The sequence below is a fragment of the Delphinapterus leucas genome, chromosome 7, assembly GCF_059928025.1.
Source record: "Delphinapterus leucas isolate spDelLeu-1000000601 "Yukka" chromosome 7, BTC_Dleu_Yukka2, whole genome shotgun sequence".
In the NCBI taxonomy this organism is placed as follows: domain Eukaryota; kingdom Metazoa; phylum Chordata; class Mammalia; order Artiodactyla; family Monodontidae; genus Delphinapterus; species Delphinapterus leucas.
The window spans coordinates 78,591,910-78,616,550 of record NC_143135.1 but is presented as its reverse complement, the minus strand read 5'-3'; the positions used below and the strand labels follow the sequence as shown (position 1 = coordinate 78,616,550).

General features: G+C 41.5%; 2 protein-coding genes and 1 pseudogene across 3 annotated transcripts in view; all 3 read left to right on the top strand.

Annotated features, from left to right (window-relative positions):
• Positions 1–515: 515 nt before the first annotated feature.
• On the top strand, positions 516–4,637 carry LOC149748788 (uncharacterized). Its single transcript, XM_089915468.1, has 2 exons — positions 516–1,325; positions 3,571–4,637. The coding sequence occupies exons 1-2, from the start codon at positions 516–518 to the stop codon at positions 3,655–3,657; spliced, it is 897 nt and encodes a 298-aa protein (XP_089771594.1). The 3' UTR covers positions 3,658–4,637.
• LOC111171386 (lysine-specific demethylase 4D-like) lies at positions 3,600–14,305 on the top strand (annotated as a pseudogene). The gene is made up of 3 exons (XR_016393902.1): positions 3,600–3,694; positions 6,959–8,336; positions 12,141–14,305. The product of XR_016393902.1 is annotated as a lysine-specific demethylase 4D-like (transcript).
• Positions 14,306–15,227: 922 nt separating this feature from the next.
• LOC149748787 (lysine-specific demethylase 4D-like) overlaps positions 15,228–24,641 on the top strand; it is a 30,147-nt gene continuing 20,733 nt past the window's right edge. Inside the window, exon 1 of the mRNA XM_089915465.1 lies at positions 15,228–18,019. The gene's annotated coding sequence lies outside the window, so the exon portion shown is untranslated. The remainder of the gene's footprint in view (positions 18,020–24,641) is intronic.

Genomic DNA, 24,641 nt, shown 5'->3' with positions numbered 1-24,641 from the left:
GTCTATTTAGGTCTTCTGCCCATTTTTGGAGTGGGTTGTTTGTTTTTATAAAGTTGAGCTGTATGAGCTGCTTGCAAATTTTGGAGATTAATCCTTTGTCAGTTGCTTCATTTGCAACTATTTTCTCCCATTCTGAGTGAAGCCTATATTTCTAAAAATTTGTCTATCAATGCAAATTAATGATTAGATGTTAATTAGAATGTTTCAACTATTTACACATTAAGGATAATGCTTGTTAAGGATGTGTATATTTGTGTTCTGTAGTTTTTTCCTGCTTTTGTTTACATAGGCATTCTTTCTATAATAGTAGAATTTTATCTGCGTCCCCTGTTTTATTATAACGTGATATGCTTGTACTTTTCTCTCTTTTCTCTTATGCTTATGTTTTTTGTTTTTTTGGGTTTTTTTTTGCTGTACGCGGGCCTCTCACTGTTGTGGCTCCTCCCATTTTGGAGCATAGGGTGCAGTCGCAGAGGCTCAGCGGCCATGGCTCACGGGCCTAGCCGCTCCACAGCATGTGGGATCTTCCCAGACTGGGCACGAACCCGTGTCCCTGCATCAGCAGGCGGACTCTCAACCACTGCGCCACCAGGGAAGCCCTATGCTTATGTTTTTACACTCTTTTACACTCCGCTGCGACTCGCGGAGAGGGCAGGCGCGACGAGCTCCTCGCTGCTGGGGGACTGGGGAGCCGGGACATCCGGGCGTCCCCGCCCCCTTGGGCTCGCCGCCGGGGTCACCGCATGCGCACGCACACGCATACGCGTGGCCCCGCGCCGGATGCAGGCCTGGCGGGACCCTCCCCCGACTTAGAGCGGGGAGGCGCGGCCCGCCTGAGGCAAAGAGCGGCGCTCGGCCCCACCGCAGGGCCTGCGCAAGCCCTCCAGCGAAGGCGAGGGGCTCTGCCCACGTGCTCTGGCAGTTGCCACCGTGACCACTGCACGCTTGAGAGGGGCAGCGGCCAGGGGTCCGGTACCCCAAGGCTCCGTGTCGGACAGCTAGAGAAGGCTTTCTCACCGACGGTGCGTCACCCCCACCCATCGACTCTCCGCTTTGGGCCCACGGAGGCGCTCCATGAGCCGCCAGGTCCACGACTGGGCGGGGGCGTCTGCGGTATGGGTAAGAACACGGCCCACAGGAGAGTTCGCGACCTCAGCCGGGGGCACAATCTCTGCCGCCCGCAGGCTTGTCCATCGGGCTCCGGAAGGAGGGAGCACGCCCCAGAAGCGCGACAGACCCTCTTCTCACAGGTCCTGGCCCAACACGATTATATGGTTGAATACTTTACAGCACTGAAACAGAAAAGTCTAGCAGCATGCAAAGACGTAAGTGATGAAAAACTACACCAAAAATACAGTAAAGCACATAAATACAATTGTGTTTCTTCAAGGTTATATGAAATTTTCAAAAAAGGACAGAGTTTTAATTTTATAATGTTTCCCAAAATTACTATATGAATAGTTAGGATAACGTCAGTCTAGGAGGCAGAAGGGGCTGTAATCTGGACAAAAGAGCACAAGTCAGGCAGCCAGGTGCCTGGTAATGTTGCATTTCTTGACCTGGGTAGTGGTTCCACTTCTCACTTTATAGTTATTTGTTTTAGTGTACATATATGCTTTATAGATTTCTGTGAACACTTTATATTTCATAATCTAAACTATTTTTAAAAGTGCTCTAAAAGATTATGTCACATAGTGGTTCATAGAATCATTTGGTTTATAATGTGCTGTATGGTAGACTGTTTCCAAAACTCAGATTATGTTTCAAATGTTTTTCATTCTAATATTGTTTATTGATGCCTTCTCCTGTTTGTTTATTATTTACAATATTATATTTAGTAATACCTAAACTTTTGGGCAGTTTTAGATTTACAAAGCATTGAGCACGTGGATCAGGGAGTATTGACCCGACCCCACTCCCATGTCTCCCTATTAGTAACATCTTAATTCCCATGGTATATTGATGACAATTAATGAACCAATGTGAATATGTTATTGTCTACTAAAGGCTATCATTGGTTCAGATTTCCTCACCTTTTACCCAACGCCCTTTTTCTGTTCCAAGATCTCATCTAAATTATCAAATTACATTTAGCTTTCATGTCTCCTTAGGTTTCTCTTGGCTGTAACAGATTCTCAGACTTTCCTTGTTTTTGACCAAAAGTTTGTATAGAAACCTGACAGTCTGGGGGAATACTTGTCAGGTATATTGTGGGATGCCCCTCTATTGGAATTTGATGCTTTTCTTATGATTATCTTGGGTTTCTCTGTTTTTTTGGAGGAAGATTACGGAGGGAATTTTGTCACATTTTAATGACATCATATCAAGGACATATACTATCAAAGTAATTTATGGCTTTTTTTTTTTTTTTGGCCACGCCCTGCCGTTTGTGGGATGTTAGTTCCCTGGCCAGGGATCGAACCTGGGCCCTAGGTAGTGAAAGCGCGTAGTGGTAACCACTGGACTGCCAGGGAATTCCCATTTTATGACTCTTGATGTTGACCTGGTTAAAATGGTGTTTGGCAGGGTCCACCTCTATAAAATGACTACCCCTCCCCGAATCCCATCACCACTTGCCACTCTGCACCAGCTTCTCACACGCAGGGAGCACTCTCTTCCCGTAGCAGGGAGTACTATATAATTTATTAACCAGTTCTTTCTTTATTTTATCTTTTAAGTAACAGACTTCTATTTTATTAATCATTTATATTTTTGTATATGGTTGTTTTCCGTTTTGTTTTTTGAATTGTTTTATCATTTTTATCTTTTTTTTCGTCCAAATAATTCTGTGGTTTTTTTGGTTTAGTTTTTACTAACTACTTGCAGACAACATAAAAATCAATAGATTTTTAGCTATTATATGGATATTGTTGTAGGTGTTATGTGGATATTCATTTTTAAATAAATATGGTGGTGTTCCCTTTTTTCATTATTGACTTTCAATTTTATCTCATGATTGAAATAAAAGATTGATCAAGAGGGTACTCGATACGTAGATTATGTGAAATTTTTATTGAGATTTAATATGTGCTCTTAACAGTGGTAAATTTTTGTAAATGTTTTATATGTTCTGAAAAGCATTTTGCTATGTGGTTGCTGCAGGAAATATAATCAAAGTTGTTAACTTTATTGTTTATACTTTTATAACATTAATTTTCTTCTCTCCTCATGTATCAGTTTCTGGAAGAACGGTGTTTGAAAAACAAAACCTCAAACCATGATTGGAAATATGTCAGTTTTACGTTATAATTCTGTCTTTGTGTTCTGTGTCTCAGTGCTATGTGTCTAGGTGCGTAAAGTGCATCATTGTAATCTTTCCCAGGAGTTTTTCTTTTTCATAACTAAAGCTGCCCTTCTTTTACCTTATAAATACATTCGATATTAATGGCTGCTAGACCAGGTTTGTTTTGTTTAATAATTGCTTGGTTTGACTTTCCCACTCCTTTTATTTTCAACCTCCTAGTTCGCTGTAAGACTGGTTTAAAAACTCAAAGGGGGGCAGACAAAGTGGGCTGACCAACGAGAGCAATTACCGTTGACTGGTGCTGATCGAATTATACCTTTGCCCAGGTAGAAAGCCAGAGCCGTCAGGACATGGGTCTGCATTTGGAGGCCAGCTGCCCAGAGAACACTGTCTCTCTCTCTCTGGGTCCTTGAATATCTCCAACTGGAATCAGGATTTTGTTGGTAGAAGGTAGGTCACTTTATTTCTGTAATTTGTGCTTATGAGCAAAAGAGTTATTTTCCTACCAGAAGTTTTAAAAAATGACACTATTTATGCATATAGAGAGAGCGAGAGAGAGGGTACTATACATTGGGATATCCTTTCCATGAGATTTTATTTTTAAACTATTTTCCCACTTGTGAAGTTAACATTTTTCTTAATATTTTCTTGGTAAAAATCACAAAGATTTTCAGGAAAAAGCACCTCATTTAGTGCACTGCGATCTAATGTGAATGAGAGGGTTTCTAGAACTGGGTAAGGAGTGTGTCAATTGGAAAGGTCTAGAAAAATATGTGAGATCAAATTAGAGATTTTGATTGGATATGAGGGTATTAGATTTGGGGTGGTACTGATTGAACTGAAATTGGTGTGGGACATATATAGCCAGACTTTGAGCACAGCCTGTTTCATTCAGACGCTGAATCCTTCAAGGAAACCATTTTCTGGGTCCTGTGTATCATCATTTGGAATTAAGATTTTAGACTGGCAGAAGGCATGCACTTTTTTGGCCTTTTTTTTTTTTCCTTTAAAGCATAAAGATGAAAAGGATGACATTTTATACCAGAAAGCAACTTTTTTTCCCTGGTAAAATTCACATTTATTTATGCATTTAAAGTACAAGCATTGCATGCATATCATTTTTAGATTTCTTCATCGGGGCCATGTATTTCTGTTATTAAAGGGATTAAAACCTTTTTACTCTTTCACTTTATAATTGATTGTTAACTGGTGTATGGGATCTATAGATTTTGTTTGCTAATCAGTGTCTAGAAACTTGATCGAACCCTATATATTTTTTTTTTAACATCTTTCTTGCAGTATAATTGCTTTAGAATGGTGTGTTAGTTTCTGCTATAACAAAGTGAATCAATTATACATGTGTGCCCATATCTATTCCCTCTTGCAACTGCCTCCCTCCCACCCTCCCTATCCTGCCCCTCTAGGTGGTCACAAAGCACTGAGCTGATCTCCCTGTGCTATGTGGCTGCTGCCCACTAGCTATCTATTTTACGTTTGGTAGTGTATGTATGTCCATGCCACTCTCTCACTTTGTCCCAGGTTACCCTTCCCCCTCCCATATCCTCAAGTCCATTCTCTAGTAGGTCTGCATCTTTATTCCCATCTTGCCCCTAGGTTCTTCATGACAATTTTTTTTTTTTTTAGATTCCACATATATGTGTTAGCATACGGTATTTGTATTTCTCTTTCTGACTTACTTCAGTCTATATGACAGGCTCTAGGTCCATGCACCTCACTACAAATAACTCAGTTTCGTTCCTTTCTATGGCTGAGTAATATTCCATTGTATGTATGTGCCACATCTGCTTTATCCATTCATCCTGTTGATGGACACTTCGGTTGCTTCCATGTCCGGGCGATTGTAAATAGAGCTGCAATGAACATTTTGGTACATGACTCTTTTTGAATTATGGTTTTCTCAGGGTATATGCCCAGTAGTGGGATTGCTGGGTCGTATGGTAATTCTATTTGTAGTTTTTTAAGGAACGTCCATACTGTTCTCCATAGTGGCTGTATCAATTTGCATTCTCACCAACTGTGCAAGAGGGTTCCCTTTTCTCCACACCCTCTCCAGCATTTATTGTTTGTAGATTTCTTGAGATGGCCATTCTGACCGGTGTGAGATGATATCTCAGTTTAGCTTTGATTTGCATTTCTCTAATGATAAACGATGTTGAGCATTCTTTCATGTGTCTGCTGGCAATCTGTATATCTTCTTTGGAGAAATGTCCATTTAGGTCTTCTGCCTATTTTTGGAGTGGGTTGTTTGTTTTTATAATGTTGAGCTGCATGAGCTGCTTGCAAATTGTGGAGATTAATCCTTTGTCAGTTGTTGCATTTGCAAATATTTTCTCCCTTTCTGAGTGAACCCTATATTTGTAATAATTTGTCTATCAATGCAAATTAATGATTAGATTTTAATGAGAATGTTTCAGGTATTTACACATTAAGGATAATGCTTGTTAAGGATGTGTCTATTTGTGTTCTGTACTTTTTTCCTGCTTTTGGTTACATAGGCACTCTTTCTATAATGGTAGATTTTTATCTGCGTCCCCTGTTTTATTATAACGTGATATGCTTGTACTTTTCTCTTATGCTTATGTTTTTACACTTTTCATGGTCTACAAATTGCATTTTGGTTTCAGTCATCATTTCTATTGGGTGTTATGTTTTCTTTTGTAATTGTTTCAGCTTATTTCATTGTTTTCCTTTCCCTAATTTATCTTTTGGGTTAAGCCATCCAATTTCTTGAGTTGAGTGCTTAACTGCTTTCTTTTCTAGCTTGCTTAATGTCCTTACTGTTCAGTTAAGTTTTAATTCCACTTTTTCTGTCTTATGATTTGTCCTAATTCTTTATTTTTAAATTTCAGCTTTATTGCTGTATAATTGACTTTTAAAATTGTAAAATATTCGGTCAACTTTGTGGTGATTTGATATACATTGTGAAAGGATTCCCCCCATCTAGTTAATTAACACATTTCCTTCATATATTTACTTTTTTTGGTAAGAACATTTAAATCCTACTCTTCTGGAAAATTTCAACTATACATCACATTGTTATCAACTATAATCACCATGGTTAACATTAGCTCCTGAGACTTTATTCACTGTGTACCCTTTTACCCTCCCTTCCCTGCCATCCCCCGCAACCACTTTTCTACTCTGGTTCTGTACGTTTTACTTTTTTTTTAATTTTTTTTAACATTCCACATATAAGTGATACCATGCCGTATTTGTTTTTCTCTGTCTTATTTTACTGGACATAATACTCTCCAAGACCATCCATATTGTTGCAAATGGCAAAATTTCATTCTTTTTATGGCTGAATAGTATTCCATTGTATCCATGTACCACATCTTCTGTATCCATTCAGCCATCGCTGGACATGTTGGTTGTTTCCATATCTTATCCATTGTGAATGTGGGAGGGCAGATAGCTCCTTGATATTCTGTTTTTATTTCCTTTAGCTATATACCCAGAAGTGAGATTGCAGCATCATATGGTGGTTCTATTTACAATTTTTGAGGAACCTCCATACCGTTTTCCATAGTATGCACCATAGCTGCACCAGTTTACATGCCTACCAAAAGAGTGTACTTTTTGCCCTTAAATTCAAACTTTGAAATTAAGATTGCTATACAATTTTCTTTTACTTGATGTTAACTCAGTTTGTTTTGTCATCCACTTATTTTCAATATTTTGTACTTTCTTTAGGTTTGGCTTGGAAACTTCCATGAAGAGACTTTCTGCTACAGTAAGGTGAGAAGCCACCCATGCACTCAAGCCTGGGAATCTGGAGAGGTCTCAGGCACTTATACCCCCAACAGAGGAAACTCACAGAGCTGCAGGCTGAGGCAGGACTTGGCTCAGAGAGCCGTCTCCTCTGGGAAATAGTGGATTTCCTTTGGCTCCAAAATGCTGACAAGAGTGGAGTCCTTCTGGTGGATTGACAAGCCTGGAGAAGATACCACCTCGTTTGTTTAAAAGTTCAAGTCTGGGTTCCTGCCTCTTAGCTCTATCAAAACTTCTTTAAAAATAAAGGAAGTATAGGGAGGAGGTTACTCCCCAACATTCTCAGGTATCCAAAGCATACCTAAGAAGCTGGCAGTCCGTTACTTATTCTGTTGCCGCCATGCAGTTTAAGCACTTTGGTGGCCAGAACCCAAGTTGAAAGATTACGATCGTCCACCCAACCATGGAAGAATTTGAAGATTTCAGGCAATATATTGTTGCCATGGAGTGGCAAGGTGCACACCGAGCTGGCCTAGCCAAGGTAATTCCACCGAAAGGATGGAAAGCCAGACAGACGTACGATGATATCGATGACATTTTAATAGCCGCTCCCCTGCAGCACGTGACCACTGGGCAGGCAGGTGTGTTTACTCAGCACCACAGAAAGAAGAAAGCCATGACCGTGAGCGAGTATCACCGCTTAACAAACAGTGAAAGACACCAGACTCCATTCTACTCTGATTTTGAGGATCTGGAGCGAAAATATTGGAAAACACACCCCTTTGATTCACCAGTATATGGTGCGGATGTCAGTGGCTCCTTATTCGATAAAAACACGAAGCACTGGAACCTTGGACACCCGGGAACCATTCAGGACCTGCTGGAACAGGAGTGCGGAGTGGTCATCGAGGGCGTCAACACCCCCTACCTATACTTTGGCATGTGGAAGACCGCCTTCGCCTGGCACACGGAGGACATGGACCTTTACAGCATCAACTGTCTGCACTTCGGGGAGCCCAAGACTTGATACGCGGTGTCGCTGGAGCACGGCCGGCGCCTGGAAGGCCTGGCCAGGGAGCTATTCTCGGGCAGCTCACGGAGCTGTGAGGCCTTCCTGCGGCACAAGGTGGCTCTCATCTCGCCCACGGTCCTCAATGACAACGGCATCCTCTTCGGTCGGGTCACTGAGGAGGCTGGAGAGTTCATGGTGCCATTTCCCTATGGCTACCACTCTGGCTTCAACTGCACGGAAGCCATCAATTTTCCCACCCAGCGCTGGATCGATTATGGCAAAGTGGCCTGGGAATAGGGCTCTGCATGACCTTTGGAAAGATCTTCGTCAGAATAAGGGAGATTTCAGGTGAGCACCCTTAGGATATTAAAAATGGGTGGTTGGGTGGGGACTCTAAAAGGGACCTATAATTCCCAGCTGCGAAGGGAGTTGGATGTTAGAATAGTAGCATTAAGACCAGAGCCCTGTAAGGTACTGAAATTGCGTGTGTGGGTGCGTGTGTGTGTGTGTGTGTGTGTGTGTGTGTGTGTGTGTGTGTCTTCTGTTTTCCTGAAGCAATATGGAATGGAGATTTTGTTTTCTTGGAGCAGCAAGGAAATAGGAAGGTGGGGAGGCTTTATCTTCCTTTCCAGCCAGGCTTGGAGATGGAACAATAAGATGAGTGTGGGCATGAAGAGATGAGGAAGATGGGCCGTGTCCCTGGCATGCACTGTAGAGAAGAAAGGAGACTTGGGGAGGTCTGCATTGTCACCAGACTGTGAGGCCCCCTTCCCTGGCCCCTCTCCAGAGCTGCAGAAGCTTTCCTTCCTCATCATGGCAGAGAGGGTGACCCCCAGGGCAAGCTGACTCTGTCCATTATGAAGTTTTGTCCTTGGTATGGGAAATTCCGGAAAGGCTCTTACCCTGGATAGTAATAACAATTCTCTATTCAATTCTCCTTCCCTATCACCTCCCCTGCAGCCTCTTATTTTTCTTTTAATGGTGAAGTAAATAAATGTGATGCTGTTGATGTGGTTTTGTGTTGTCCCTCCAGCCACAAACTCAGTCCATCCATGGACCCACTCTGTATGTGTATGTGCAAAGTTGAATCTGAAGCGTGATGTCTTTCGTACAGGAAACTTTTCGGTACTCACTGCTTTGAGCTTTCTAGCAGTTACTTAGAGGGGAGAACTGGACTTAGAGTCAGCAGAAATGGCATTCAAACCTGCGCTTTGCTACTGTCTAGTCGTGGGACCTTCAGCCAAAAAATCATTGATTTTCTCTGAGCCAGAATTACAGTGCGAGAATTTTGTGAAGATACTGGGGATGTAAATGTGACAGGCGTGTAAGAGGTGCTCAGTTAATTTGATGTGCATTCATACACTCTCCTGGCTGTTACTTTTAATTAATAGACTTTATTTTTGCAGAGTACTTCGCAAGAAAATTAAGTGGGAAATACAGAGAATTCCAACATACTCCTTCCCAGGCTCCTCCAGCAGCATCCACACCAGAAAGGAACATTTGTTAAAATCGAAGAACCTGCACTAACACCTCATTATCACCCAGAGTCCTTAGTTTAATTTATTCACTCTTGGTGTTGTACAGTCTATGGATTTGACCAATGTATAATGACATGTATCTACACTTATAATAACATACAGAATAGATTCATTGCCTAAAATCCTCTGTGCTCTGCCTAATCATCCCCCCTCCCCCGACAACCACTGATCATTTTCCTGCTTCCATAGTTTTGTCTTTTCCAGATGACTTCTTTCACGTAGTAATATGCCTTTAAGTTTCCTCCACGTTTAGTGGTTTTATAGCTCATTTCCTTGTATTGGTGAATGATATTCCATTCTATGATGTATTACCCTTTATTGATCCACTCACGTGCTGGAGGACGTCTTGGTTGCTTCCAATTTTTTCTGCAATTATTAATACAACTACTATAAACATTTGTGTGCAGGTTTTGGTGTGGATGTAAGTTTTCAGCTCATCTCAGTAAATACCAAAGAGTGTGACTGTTGGATTGTATGGTGAGACTATGTTTACTTTTGTAAGAAACTGAAACTTTTTTATTTTTTTTATTTTTATTTTTTTTTGCGGTACGGAGGCCTCTCACTGCTGTGGCCTCTCCCATTGTGGAGCACAGGCTCCGCACGTGCAGACTCAGCGGCCATGGCTCACGGGCCCAGCCATTCCGCGGCATGTGGGATCTTCCGGGACCGGGATTCGAACCTGTGTCCCCTGCATCGGCAGGCGGTCTCTCAACCACTGCGCCACCAGGGAAGCCCTGCCAATGATTTTTGCCGGTAGAAACTGATGGTTTTTTTTTTTCTTTTTTTGCTCATGATCTACCGCATGTTTGCACAAAAGGTCACACATACCCATTTACAAATTCCACTCCTTGTCGTATTTGTCCTTGTTGCAGTGTTACAAAGGCAAGGTAAAGATTTCACAGTCAGTCAAGAGCCAGAGGGCCCAGCCTTTATTCAGACTCCTACACCAACTTGTTTAGTAGTCTTTCAACAAATCAGGTTTCGATGGCTCTCCACTTGCCAGTTTAGGCAAAATGAGCTCTTAGCCACATTGCACCCCTGTTAGAGTTTGCAAATAACAAGTTCAGATCAGGGCAAACATAATTTGTGCTAAATAAATATTACCTATTACCATTATTACTTAGGAGCCCAGAGTTGTAAGATGGACATTAGAACCTGTACTTAAACGTAACTCGTAGAGGTTGGAATTCGGGTCTTGGGACTCTTCTAAGATTTATGTAAAGCATCAGTTATGGATCTGTCTGACTACGTAGCCACAGTGAATTATTCGTAGAGATTAACCATTACACCAATTCAGTTTCCGTGTGTGTAAGGATTCCTTTCCAGATATTTGGAAATAACTTCACCATGATATTTATGTCGTTAGATTGTTACCATATATGGGTCTTGAAGTTGCTTTTTCCCCCAATGTTTGTGTTACCTTTCGTCACTGTAAATAGGAAAGCACAAACAGTTGGCAGGAATTGGCTACCGAGATAGGTGGAATGGACACTGATCTGAGTTGAAGAGATCCTGGTGAGGAGCAGCCCTTGCTCATCCCGCTGTGCTCACCAGCCGCTCAAACTGAAATGCCTCCCAAGCTCCTTGTCATTGACCTGCAGTGATTACAGGGTAATAGTGAGACCCTTCTCACGGTTCCTCAGCAAGTGGTGGGTGTTAGGGGGATAAGCAGTTTCAGGGAGGACAGAGGAAGGGCAGAACTGAGCCCTGTTGGGCATGGGTAACATGTTGGAGGTGCCACTCAATGAAAATGCAACATTTGTGTGGCCGGGTTTCTGTATTTCTCTAGGATCCTGGCATCCAGTATCCTCGTGCCCTAAATGTTCAGGCTCCTCTACCTAAAAAAGGGCTACTGTAGATCTCAGAGAGCATCTTTTCTTTGTCCCATCTCTCAGAGAGCCTCTTCTCAAAAGCTTCACATGGTGTCTATATATTTCAGTGCCCATTCACTCACTCTCTTATTAATTCATTCAGCACATGTTTGCTAAGCACTTACCGTGTACCAGGCACTGTTTGTGGAATTGGGGACACAACAGTGAAAAAGGCAAAGTTTCATTTCTCCTGGAGCTTATATTCTCATTATAAAGAGAGACATAACAAGTCAAGCAGTCATAAGGGCTAGGAGAAAAAATAAAGCAGAGTAAGGGGTTAGAGAGTGACAGGACTGCTGTGTCGGAGAGGGTGGCGTCTTGGGAGTGTGGTCTTCGAGTGCGCGCTGTGGACAAGGGAGTGAGAGCATCACTCTAGGCAGAGGGACAACACATGTAAATACCTGCGGTGGGGGCACCCTTAAGGGGCTCACAGATTAGCAAAGTGGCTGGAGAGCAGGAGAGAGGCGGCAGGAGCTGAGGGGGGCGGAAGGCATAAAATGTCATAACTCAGTGAATGCAAACTCCTCCCACTGAGTGATTGGGACCATTGGTGTTTTTGGTGACCTGGGGATGGAGAAATTTGGTGGCCACAGAGTCTTTGAAAGCACGGATAATTCACAGCCATCCCTGGAAATGGCTCTATCGTTCCTACCAGATGCAAATCCTGAGAGCAGAATGTCTGTATGTTCTTGTTTCCTGCTGTACCAGCTGACATGTCACGTTTCTGACTTGTATTGCATTAGGTGGGACTTTAACAGAGCCAGCAGATCACTGACATTCACTAAGTTGACAACAGCCATTCCAGCTATGTATGAGCAACAGCAAATCACTGCAGTCAATATTTTGGAATTGTGCTGAGGCCCATATTCACATAATGTGGAGGGCAGTGAAGGCATCTCCTCAGGAGACTTCAGGAGAAATCCTCTGGAAAAACAGCTACCAGGTGAGAGATGAGGTGTGAGAGTTGAACGGCCTGTAGGTTTAGAATTTGAGGCTATGCATGGGAAATCCTGGCGCCAGAGAGGGATAATTTTTAGGAAAGAGCTAGGATTAAGAATTTGCAAAGAAAGAGCTCAGGATCCATTCCCTGGGAATGCCAAGGGGCTATTGCATAAGTTTCTTTTTCCTGAGAAACTCCTTAGTAACCAGGTGACCTAACCTCAGCTCTCTTGTGGTATATCACCTTGACTGTACTTACACACGACCCTCTAGGACCCTGAGTACTTTATTACCCTATGGTTTAGCTCATGGATTGAACCAGATTAAAAGAATTGACAATTATCTTTCTTGGCTTTCTCTGTTTAGTGAGGACTGAATGAATATTGTCGATTGAGTGAATGACTTGAAACCACCAATAGAAATGAAAAAAAGAGCTAGTATCATAAGAAACACCTAAAATAAATAAATAATTCCTATTACAGCATAATTGCTTTTATGTTAATTGTTTTTTAAAATAAGATACCCAGTTCTAAGCTGGGGTTTGAAATAACTTACAGAGCCAGAGAATAAACTCTGTTTGTCTTATTCCAATATGAGACCTTCATTCATTGACTCCACAAATATTAAGCACCCTTACCGTGCCAGGCTAGTCCTACATGCTAAGGAAACATAGTATGACGTTTATGATCTGCTTGGAGACAGACAGGCAGTTAGGCAGTTTCACCACGCCACAGCTTCTTCCCAGATACCGTAACCGTAGCCAGGCTCTCCACCAAACTGCTGATTTTAGAGCCTCTGAAGAAAGGTATCTTTTACTTGGAACAGTCTGCCTCAAGTTCAGGGCCAAAGCCTCTTGGGGCTGTCAGTGCTGTTTCAGTCTGTTCTCGGGCTCATGGCAGCTCTCTTGTTCACTTTTCTCAATCGTACCTGACAAATGGGCACAGGTCACCTTTTGGGAGAATGATGGCTACTCCGGGCATTCCTTTCTTACCAGGTGTGCAGGGGGATGGGACTGGCTTTGAATGCTCCCACTGGCTGCTTCACTGTAGGAAGTGAGTGTGGCTTACTGTCAAATCCCTCCCTTCCTCCACTCATGACATTGACATTCGTTGGCTCCTTTAGGGAGCCTGGTCATTGCAATTCCATTTCCTGTGTTCCATTCCGTTTTCCCACGATCTCCCCCCTTGCTCTGGACCGAATGTGTCCTCCTAAAATTCATATGTTGACACCTTAATCTCCAGTTAGGGATTTGCAGGTGGGGCCATTGGAAGTAATTAGATCATGAGGGTGGAGCCCTCATGAATGAGATTAATGCCCTTCTAAAAAGAGAGACGATTATCCTCTTCAGCATGTGAGGATGCAGCAAGAAGGTGGCTGTCTGTAAACCAGGAAGAGAACCCCCACCAAGAACTTGACCATGCTGGCACCCTAGTCTTGGACTTCCTGCCTCCAGAACTGTGAAAAGAAAATGGTGCTCAATCCCCCCACTTTATGGTAAAGAATGTTGACCTAAAGAGGCATCAAACTTCTACCTGTCCAAGGTATCCACATCTCAGTGGGTCTCAGTTATATCACCTTTCTGAGATCTTGGCTAAGATAAAGGGATGGGTACCAGATGCTTCCACCAACTCCAGGCCAAGTATTAAGAGCAGCTTCTCTCTTTCCTGGGAAATGGGTCAGTCATGTTATCATTTGCCATTGCTATCTTGGACATTGGTTTGAAAATGAGCTATATAGGTTGGCTCTGATGTAGAAGAGCTATATATATTTTATATCTATATCATCTATTAAATATTCATTTAGTACTGTTTATGTGCTATGTATTTTTCTAAGCTCTTTGTATCCTGAATTTCATCACATCTAAGATGCCACTGATTATAAGCTACACCATTATTTTTCCTACCACTGAGGCAACTAAACTCTGCTATGCTATCGACTGTAAATTGCACCTCAATTTCAGACATGTTAAAATGTGAAAAATGTATGTCTTAGAATTAATGAAACATGGTATATTAATGCATGTTGTCTTAATTAAAACAACTCTAGGAGGTAGGTTCTATCACTATCCTGATTTTGTAGATGAGGAAACTGAGGCATAGAGGTTCCACAATATGCCCAGGAGCACACTGCATTTGCACCCAGACAGTCTAACTCCAGGGCCCAGCTCATAACCACTACCCTGTTCTCCCTGCAGATAAGGAAAGCCGGAAAAAAAAAGTTTCTCAAAAGTTATCTTAAATATTTCTCTGCATGAGGAGACTCAAAGTTATTTCCGTCTGCAGTTGTCCCCTAACATCTGGCTCTATATCCAAAAGCTGAGCAATCTGGAAGTGCTCAGGAGTTCTATGGACCATATGTCCAATTTAGTGCAAGGTCATGGGATAAGAGTGTGCATGTGGACACATGGCTGCTTCTGTGAGGACTGAGGTTGTCTAGTATTACTTCTGGACATCACCCAAGGTTTAGCTTTGCCAGAAAGAAGACACTTCTGCCCACAGTTTCAGGAGAGCGTGATTCAGCCTTCTGTTGGCTTGGGTGTCAGCCACCACTTTTGACTCTGAGGCCTTCTGCTTCTCACTTGAGGGTTGAGCCTGGTGTCCTTTCTTAGGTTTAGTCATGATTAGGAAAATGAATCAGGCATCCTCTCCCAAATAGCACATACTTCTCAGCCTCCTTGCCTCTCCTCATAATGCAAATGTGGTTAATTTCCTCACTACCTGTCCATTTCATACAAGTGTTTGACAATCAACAGAGACGAGTGACAAAGAAGTAGCTTCAGGGAGCTAGAAATTTAATCATTATTCTAGTTTACAAGCCACAGTTTCAACATATCTCATTGTTAAGTATGATTTTATAATTGCTACTGTCTTTCCAGAGCTACTTCTCCCCAGATGAGCTTCAGCGACGCTTCTCTGCCCTCATAGCACATAGCTCTCTTGAAGAGCACTTCTCACACTGTATCGGAACTCCTTGTCTGTCTGTCTGTCTGTCTTCCCTACCTACTTCAAGTTCTGTGGTACAAAGTTCTGTATCTGTCTTGCCCTGGGCTAGAGGTGACACAGCATGAAGTCTACGTTACAGAACTCACTCGTCACGTGAACGTTCCCCAGCGTTGCCCTTCCCTGTCTAAGGCAGAGCATCAGTTAACTTCTGCTTTCTTTTCTGGTTACCCATAGAGCCCCGTGAGGTGCTGGCATGAGAGCAGGGACAAAGTCAAACCTCGTTCCTCCCTGAATACCCGGCATGTAGCCAGTGCTCATGGTAGATGTATTAAAAACATTTTGAAAATGGATGAATGAACTAGAGCCATGAGACTCCAAATGAAGTTTCATGGAAGCATTTTCTCCCTTACTTTTATTCATTTATTTACTCACTGTATTGAATCCTTACTGTATAGCAGGCACTATGTTTATGTCTGAGGGGCAAGGTAGCAGTTAGATACAGGGGAAATACTGGGATTAATAGGCACAATCAGGGAATTCCCAGGTGGTCCAGTGATTAGGACTTCCACTGTAGGGGCCTGGGTTCGATCCCTGGTCAGGGAACTGAGGTCCCACAAGCTGCAAAAAAAAAAGCACAATCAGAAAGGGCCCTTAACACCACGTAGGGCAGGAGGAGGGCAAGGGTGAGTGAGAACATGCTTGTTAGGAAGATGGATGACTTGAGGACATAATGTTTGGCTGCATTCTGTTTAAAAAAAAAAAAAGAAAAGTAAAAGGTAAATGAAAGAGTTGAAGAGATGGGAATACAAGGTGAGAATTCCAGGCCAAGGGAAGTATTTTATAATGTAAAGTCTCAGGACAAGAGAGAGCACTGTCTGTGGTAGAAACTGCAAGAAGTTGAATAGTACTGCTCAGAGCAAAGACAGCCAGGTGGCACAGGCCAGAGGTGAGGCCCAAGAGGAAGGGATCAGATCTCAGTGGTTTGGGGGTCAGGTAGGTAGCAGGGTTTCATCCTAAGGCACATGGAGAGCGATTGACGGGCTATTAGAGTAGGATGATGTCATCAGATTTATTTTACGAAGTCACTCCAGCTGCAGAATGGATTGGCGGGGATGAAGGGATTCAAAACTGGGTATGAGAGATGAGGTGGTGAGGACTGAAGGGCTGGAGAAGGGTCTAGTTTGACTCATGTCTTCAAACAGCTTGGAAGAGAATCAACCAAACCACTGAAATCCAAGTAGAATGTCATTTTATTCCACATCAGCCATTCTTCTTCTCCTTCAGGTCTTTGCTGACAGCTATTGACAGATGTTGGATTGGCATGGGTGTCAGTGCTGAGGCCTAAGAGGATCTGGTCAGAAACCTCGTCCCCAGGAGAAGAGAGTCAGTGGCAAAGAAAAGGGACCAGAGGTGATCAAATGGAGACAGTGAATTATGGCTCATAAAGATGCTGGGAAAGACAGGCTTCCCCTAGAATGAGCTGTCAGTAAAAACTTTAATTAGATCAAGGTACTCCCATGACGTACTGTGTTCTAGAATCTTGGGGTGAGGACATTTGTTATTTGCAAAAGTAAACTGAATATTATCATATAACTTCCCTTTGGAAAGCAGGCAAACAAAAAGGAGCTTTCTTGTTTGTACTATAAAGTAAAAGGGACTAAAGTAGACAAAATCAGCCTGGCTGTGGGATGTGCAAATGTTCTGTGTTATGTGCGTGTTGGTCAATGACAGGGGTCTGGGGAAAAAGGAGAATTTGCCGAAGGGGGTGGGGGAGTAGTGGCAGAGATAGTTATGCTTATCAAAGGTGGGGGCAGGGATCAAGAAAGTTTGAAAAACAGTGAATTAAAGTCATATAAGTGCTTTAGTCATAAAAACTGAGAATTTATTTATATATTCTGCATTTTTTCAAACACAACATAATTATCATATTTGACATCTATCACTCCAGACTCTGTGGTAGCCAATGGGACCCAGAGACTAAGAAGGGACCACCCTGTCCCCCAAAGTACATGATCTAGTAGAGAAGACAGAGGAACGATTAATACCCTTACATGACAAGTAGCATAATAGAGCATGTATAAAGAACATGAGAAAGAGAGGGATTGATTTCTAATTGTTTAATTGTGTTTAGAGTTGACAACATGAATCGACATTGGGGAACATATATAATCCTAGATAGTAATATAAATATTAAAAACTCCCATGGAACTCCTAATCCTCACAGTCTCGCATGGAGAACGTGGCAGAGGTGTACAAGGGTAAGGATGACCTGGCTGAGGGACAAGTACCACATGACCAGGGTCATCAACTCCAGATCAAAGGGGACTCCAAGAAGGGTGTTACTGTGACATCACACTGTATGTGCCTTTTTTTGTTTTTTTAATTAAGTAATAAATTTAGGTTTCATTTCAGGGGCCAAACATAGTGAACCTTTTCAGGTATTGAAACGTCCAAGGAGTTGCTTCTTAAACTCCAAAATGTGCTCTTCTGACAATTTCTCTCCTATTTTATAGGCTCACCTGATGGATTTGCTTTGACTTAGAGGAAAGGCCAAGCTTAGGAAGCAGACGGGCCTGGCTCAAATCTGGCTCAGGACTCACTGATTATGCCATCTTGGACAAGCATCTGAACGCTCTGGTCCAGTTCCCCACGTGGCACACTGAGGAAATAAGATTAAATAATAAGATGTGAGTGAAGGCACCCTAGTAGGCACTCTGCTTCTGTCTCTACCACCACCCCAGGTAAGGTACCATCTCTCATCTGGATCTTTATCAATGTTTGTCTTCATTTATTCTGGGCCGCTCCAGTCTGTCCATTTCTGCACAGAAAACAAATGTGATTGTGTCTCAGACATTGAAAGATCAAAAGCCTCAACATGATTTCTATAATATTTCTTTCCAAACTGCAGGACATGAGCCATTAGTGGGTCATAGAAACAACTTTGTGGGTTAGCAGCAGTATATTTTTTAAACGGGAACAAAATAGAACACAGCAGAAATACTAGATTGCAATGTCAATGTTAAGCATAAGGATTGTTACATGAAGCTTGTTTTCTCAATATGGGTCCGGGTTTTAGTATTTTCTGAGAGAAGAAATAAGTGCACCTGTGAAATAAAAATAGGACAATGGTGGGGGGCAGGTAAGGAAGCTATATACACTTGAAAAAGCTAAGGGGACAGAAATGAGCTGTTAAATATTAAAAGTTTGATAGGAGAGATGAAAAACACAATAGAATTAGGTTTACAAGATAAGGATGAGAGAAAATTTCAGAAGATAAAGCATAGTGATAAGGGGATAGAAAATTGGAAGAAGAAAAGACACAAAAATTGGAGGTCCAGTCCATGAGGTCTGATATCCAAATACAGGAGATAATGTACAGAGAGAAAAAGTAGAGGAAGTTGTCAAATAAGGAACTAAAAAGTTTTCATAAAGCTAAAGAACAAGAATTTTGAGACGGAAGAATTTTAAGAGCACTGAGACAAAGAAAAGCTCCTATAAACTAATAGAGAGGAACACAACACACTAGGACTAGGAATCACACTTACATCTCCCTTATTCCCATACCATACTCACAAAACAATAAAAAAGTTACTAGAACCAACCCAAAAACCCCAGTTAGAATTAAAGGTATAACTGAAATCCAAATTAAAAGTACAATTAACATGGAAAGAGGAACAACCCCATAAGATAATATTTATCTGTCTCTGGATGGGCAGATAACTTTCTAACTTTCTAAACATAAAGGCCCTGAAAGGCATTGGCAAAGGAAAAGACCCACTCAACATTTTAATATCCTAAACTGAAACATATGCCAAAACCATTTAAAATTAAAATTAAATATAAATTGAAGAAATGGCAAACTGGGAAAAAACTATGAACAGATTAAACAAAGGGTTTAACATGTAAAGTATTCACATGAGTAATTTGTAAAATGTTCATATAGTGTGTAAAATATGCAAAATAGTCACATAATATATAAAATGTTCATGTAAGTAGATGAGAAAAAACACTAGAACCATATTAGAGAAAAATGGGCAAAGGATATGAACCAATACAAATGGCTAGATTCACTGAAGACGAAAAAGTCAATCTTAGTTGTAATTTAAGAAGTATAAATTAACACTTGAGCTACAGTTTTTCACCAAAATTTTTCACAATAATTTTCTTAAGAAATTGTTAAAGATGGTTTTTCAGAGTAAAGTTAATGGTGAGGATGTAAAGTGATATGTTACCGGAAAGGTTTGACGATACATTATAAGTATTTTTAATGTTTAAATCTTGCAGTGCAGTAATTGCATTTCTAGATATCTAATCCAAGGCATTTCATTATTTAATGTTTTACCAAATATACTGATCTCGGTACTGAAGTATAGGATATTTATAGGGGATTAGGAATACTTGTGGAAACGTAAAAAACAAAATAACTGTCCAATAATAGGGGGAACGTTGAGTCACTTATTTCCATCAAATAGAATTTATTTCGCCATCAGATATTATGGTTATAATTATTTTCAATAAACGGTAAGTAGACTTTCTAACTTGAGAAGAAATGTATTAAACATAGTATTTAGATACTGGCTGTCAGCAGAAACAATGGCTAACGTCTGAGGCATTCTGTCAACAATCCTCATTTGAAATAATAGCTTTGAAATATGCATGGAACATGAAAGACAAGAAGGCTTTCCTGCTGTCTTGAAATTGTTGAGCAATCTGTACAATAAGCAAGCAAACTGGACAATGGCCACAGTGAGAGGATTTATTAAACTGACTTCACTTCTTACCTTCCCCAGTTTAAAACACACACACACACACACACACACACACACACCCCAGGAAAGCTTGGAGGAATTATTTTTGAAAGACTCTGAATTTCAAGAAGTCCATCAAGTCTAATCATTCTGATAAAAATACTTTTCTTCAGTTGTCAGAATTGTCAGGTTTCCTTAGATGAAGAATTTCTGTGTTACTGTGGTTACCATGAATAAGGGTAAAATGGAAGAGTAACTGAAACGAAAGGGTACTTATTCTCAACTAGTACCTGTGGCTCCAATTGAAAGAAACATGGAGGCGGTTTCGCAGTAAAAGCAACCGTCTGAGACCCATAGAGAAGACATTTGTCTGGAGCACTGAAGGTCACCGGAATTGTACGTGGCAAATTCTGAGAAGGTTTGATTTGCGCACAGAGTTGCACTTACAAAATCAGAGTGTTTCCTTTGGATGCTCAATATCTGAAGACTAATGTGTATCTAGATTATTTATTTTATAAACATGGTAGCCCGGCCTCATTCCTCCTAGGATCCTTAGAAATGTAAAAAGGAAATAATTTAGTTTATAAAACCAATACAGGGGACTTCCCTGGCAGTCCAGTGGTTAGTACTCTGTGCTTCCACTGCAGGGGGACGAGTTTGATCCCTGGTCAGGGAAATAAGATCCCACATGCCACGGGCAAAGCCAAAAAGGAACAAAAACAAAAACTCAGCTCAAGGCTTGTTTTAGCTGCCTATTAATAATTCAATAAGAAATGAGGGCCTGTGTGATATTCATAATCAGCATTTTATTGTTTATTAGAGGAAAGACCCTTAGTATGGTATTTAAATTTTTGACATAATTTTCCTTCTAAATTGTTTCACTCTTTTCACTTCTTTAGAGGAAGTTTTCATCTAGAATGAAGAATTTGATTATATTTTTATATAGTTTTAAAGAAAATCATTGTAGAAGAATTGTTAAGATTATAAATTAGGGTGAGATGGGGAGATTATCACATGATACAAATGAGCAGTACTTGTAGATCCTCAGGGTCTAGCTTGAGTGGTGACAGCTATAAGTAGGAGAAGAAGGCAGGTGGATCCTTGGCTCCGTATATAAGGAAGGAGAGCACAGGAAGCCTCCCTGGGGTATACAGATGTCCCTGGGGCCTCACAGTAGCCTTCATGGGATCTCCTGACATCAGCGACTCTATGTCTAGGGAGAGGGAGATGTAATAGCCAACGGTAACTAGGATACTGTATTACCATCCTTAGAAAAGAATTTCTAAAGCAAGAAGTTAATTTCAGGATAAAGATGATGATTTTGTACTAAACAAGTTGATTTTCAGGGGCTCAGTGGCCAGTCAAGAAGGAAAAGCAAATCAGAAGCGCAGGAGAAAGTCAGTGCTATTCGAGAAAGCTATGGCACTAAATAATATCTTTAAAGAGAGAGAGAGTGTGATACTAAAGAATGCCGTGAACATAAAAAGGAAATTTAAGGGGAGAAATAAAAAGAGTTAAAAGAGAGATGAGAATTCAGCTTTGAAATAAGACTGCATTTGTATAGTAGAAAAAGAAGTGGAACCAAGGAGAAAGAGAAGAACCGGAGAAGACTATCAGTGCCCTGGAGGTCAGAGACATTTTAGGAGGAAGGAGGTGCGCCATGAATCAGTGATGTAGAGAAAGTGTAACCCACGGAACAGCACTTGGGAGACGATGTGATGATTTACAGAGATGAATTTCAGTGGAGAAGTGGGGTCAGAATCAGAAGCCGAGAGAGATGAGGAAATGCTTTTGTAAACGTAGATTATTTTTGTTTATGTTTTGACATGTTGGGTATTGAAATGAAGGTAAGAGAATGGATGCAGCTTAAATCAGCACACTGAGAACTGATGATTTAACTCTTTACAGAGGTGATAGTGATCATTTAATTGGCCATAGTTTTGGAATGCATGGGAGGTGTCAATTTAAGGAGTTTAAATGGCAAGATTAGCTCTGGAGAGGGGGAGTATATTGTTTTACCCTGAGACTGGAGAGTAGGAAGAAAGATGGGGCGTAACCAAGAGGAGAGAGATGGCAGTGGACATCAAATGATTTTAGTTATTTATTTTTTTAATAAACATCTTTGGAGTGTGCACTATATGAAGTACCAAGATTCCTTGGAAAATATGATGATGAAAAAGGCCTAGACAATGCTCTCAAAGTAGTTTTATATGGAAGATAAGTGAAGTACAAAAGTAACTGTAGGGATTGAGGACACAAGCTATTAGGTTAAATATAAATTTTTCTACACCTCAGTTTCTTCCTCCATGAAATGGGAATAAAGATAGTACCACCTATGTTTCAAGTAACCCATTCTCTTTCTAGCTTACATTTCCTAGTGTTCTAATAGAAGTATTTGACCTAATGGAGACATTCAGCCCATGAATCAAACACTGTTTCATTCTCCATCATTGCCCTCATGTTCTCATTTCCTTTTTTGCCCAGGATAAATTTACTGGAAAACCCTAAGCCTAACCCTGATGAAACCTTACTATTTGCTTTCTTCCTATCTTTTGAGTCCCCTTCTGCATGGAGGAAAATTCCACAAAGTCATACAATATGAGTTCAGGAAAGACATCAAGACCAAGGCTCTCATAGGCTCTGCATTTCTTCAGCATCTACATGGAGGGGCATCGCACGTGGAGGAGGGTTTTGTTGTAGTGGAGGCCCCTTCCCCATTGCTCTTCCTTCATATAGGGCTTTGATGACAGCCACTTTATTAGGAAAGGGACCTTCAGACTGCTTGGGGAAGTAAGCTGCCTAGATACCATGCCAGCCATTTACAGGAGCTGTCTGGGAAAGCCAGCAGCCCTGTACGTTAGGAGGCCCCTGGGGACCTTGGGCCCTTTTGGATGCTGTAGCCGTCCAGTCATGGAAGGAGTCTAGGCTAGCCTACTGTTCAGGCATGCTACAATGAACATCTAGGGTCATTTTTGAACAATGCTTCTCCTTCATAACAATCTATCCCCAGGACCCTTGAGTGCTCCTCATGTGTTTCTGGAATAGGAAGAGAGATATTATTTGACTTCCACCCAATCTTTAGAGGCTAAGTTAACTGCATTTGTCACACTCCCTCAGGGATGTGCTAGATTGTCAACCACTTCCCCTCCCCATCCTTTATTACCAATACATTCTGTAGATACCTCGAGATTGTTTCTTCTGTCGTTGACATTAAAGTTACAAAAGGAGAAGAGCGTATTCTTTTGATCCTCCATTACCTACCTTGTGCATATTCCATGGTGCATGAGGCTCCAGGGCAGAGGTACAAAGATCTACTACTGCTCACTCAAGGGGCCCCTGCCATCAGTATTCTGGTCTGCAGGAAACATTCGTTTGATGCACTCTTTTTTTTTTTTTATTCATTATTGGAATATAATTGCATTACAATGGTGTGCTACTTTCTGCTTTATAACAAAGTGAATCAGTTATACATATGCGTATGTTCCCATATCTCTTCCCTCTTGCATTTGATGCATTCTTACAAAAGCTACCAGCAGGGGTCAAAGAGAGCAAGCCCTTCCTTGGCTATTATTTTGTCCCTGATCCCTGACCCAAAGAATAAAGGTTTTATGTTTAAGCCAAATAGTGGTGACCTGTTTGGGGAGAGAGGTGGTAGAGGATTGGGCCCCAGCCCCAGCTTCCTCTTGTCTTGAATGGACCCCAGATAACATATAGGGACCTGTGGCACCTCTTGCAGACCATAGGAGATGTGGGGAGTTTCTATTACTTGGAATAATGGCAGGCCAGCTGATCTTTCTTCGTCTTATTGGGGAGACTACAGGGTGAGGAAGGTTCAATGCCTTTGTTCTCTAAAGGCAGTTGAGCTCTTCCTCACCGATTTCTTTAGCATGGTTTTCTTCTCCTCTCCCTGGTTCTTGTGCTGACCAGATACTAGTGGTGTTTAATGCCCTGACCACTGTGCTAGCTTTGCCCATTCTGGCAGCTTTCCCAGGGAAATCCCTCTTTACCTAAAACAACCCTGATATTTGTATAACCTTTAATATATTTTCTTGTAAGAAATCTTAAAGGAAAAATTTCAGGCAAAACACCTGTGTTTTGTGGACTGGTAAGTTGAAAAATGAGTCCTTTTACTAGACAGTTGGAAGAGCTGATTCCATTCAATTGTGATGGCATCAGGAATGATGCAGTTCGGGTGGGGCTGAGTTGAGTAGAATCTGGGAGAGATACATGGGTACTGACCATCAGTTCAAGTTTCACTTGAAACTGTTCTCTTGAGAGAGTACCTGTTTTCGTGGAAGGAAAATTGTCTCTACTTTTATCCAAAGCAAGAGGATCAGAGGAGACTTCACTGAAAAGGTGATGTTTGGGCTGAGGCTTGAGAGTTGCCTCGGTGCTAAGATCATCAGACAAGAGTGTACCCGCCTTTTTTGAGACACAGCCAGGAATGTGTTTGGAAGGAGAGAGAAAGGAGCAGGGTACAAAGGGGTGAGCTCAAGAGGTGATGGTGGGCCAGATCACTTAGGGACTTTTAGGACATTCGAAGGATTCGAAGTGGGGTGGAATAGGTGTGCCTGATGTTTGAGGACAGGGGAAAGTGAAAGAGAATATTTGAATG

Bases quoted from the DNA above. Each gene is read 5' to 3' on its own strand.
- LOC149748788 (XM_089915468.1), top strand. From the start codon at position 516: ATGTGGGATCTTCCCAGACTGGGCACGAACCCGTGTCCCTGCATCAGC. The intron at 1,326-3,570 runs GTAAGTGATGAA...ACCTTTGCCCAG, and splicing joins GTCTAGCAGCATGCAAAGAC to GTAGAAAGCCAGAGCCGTCA.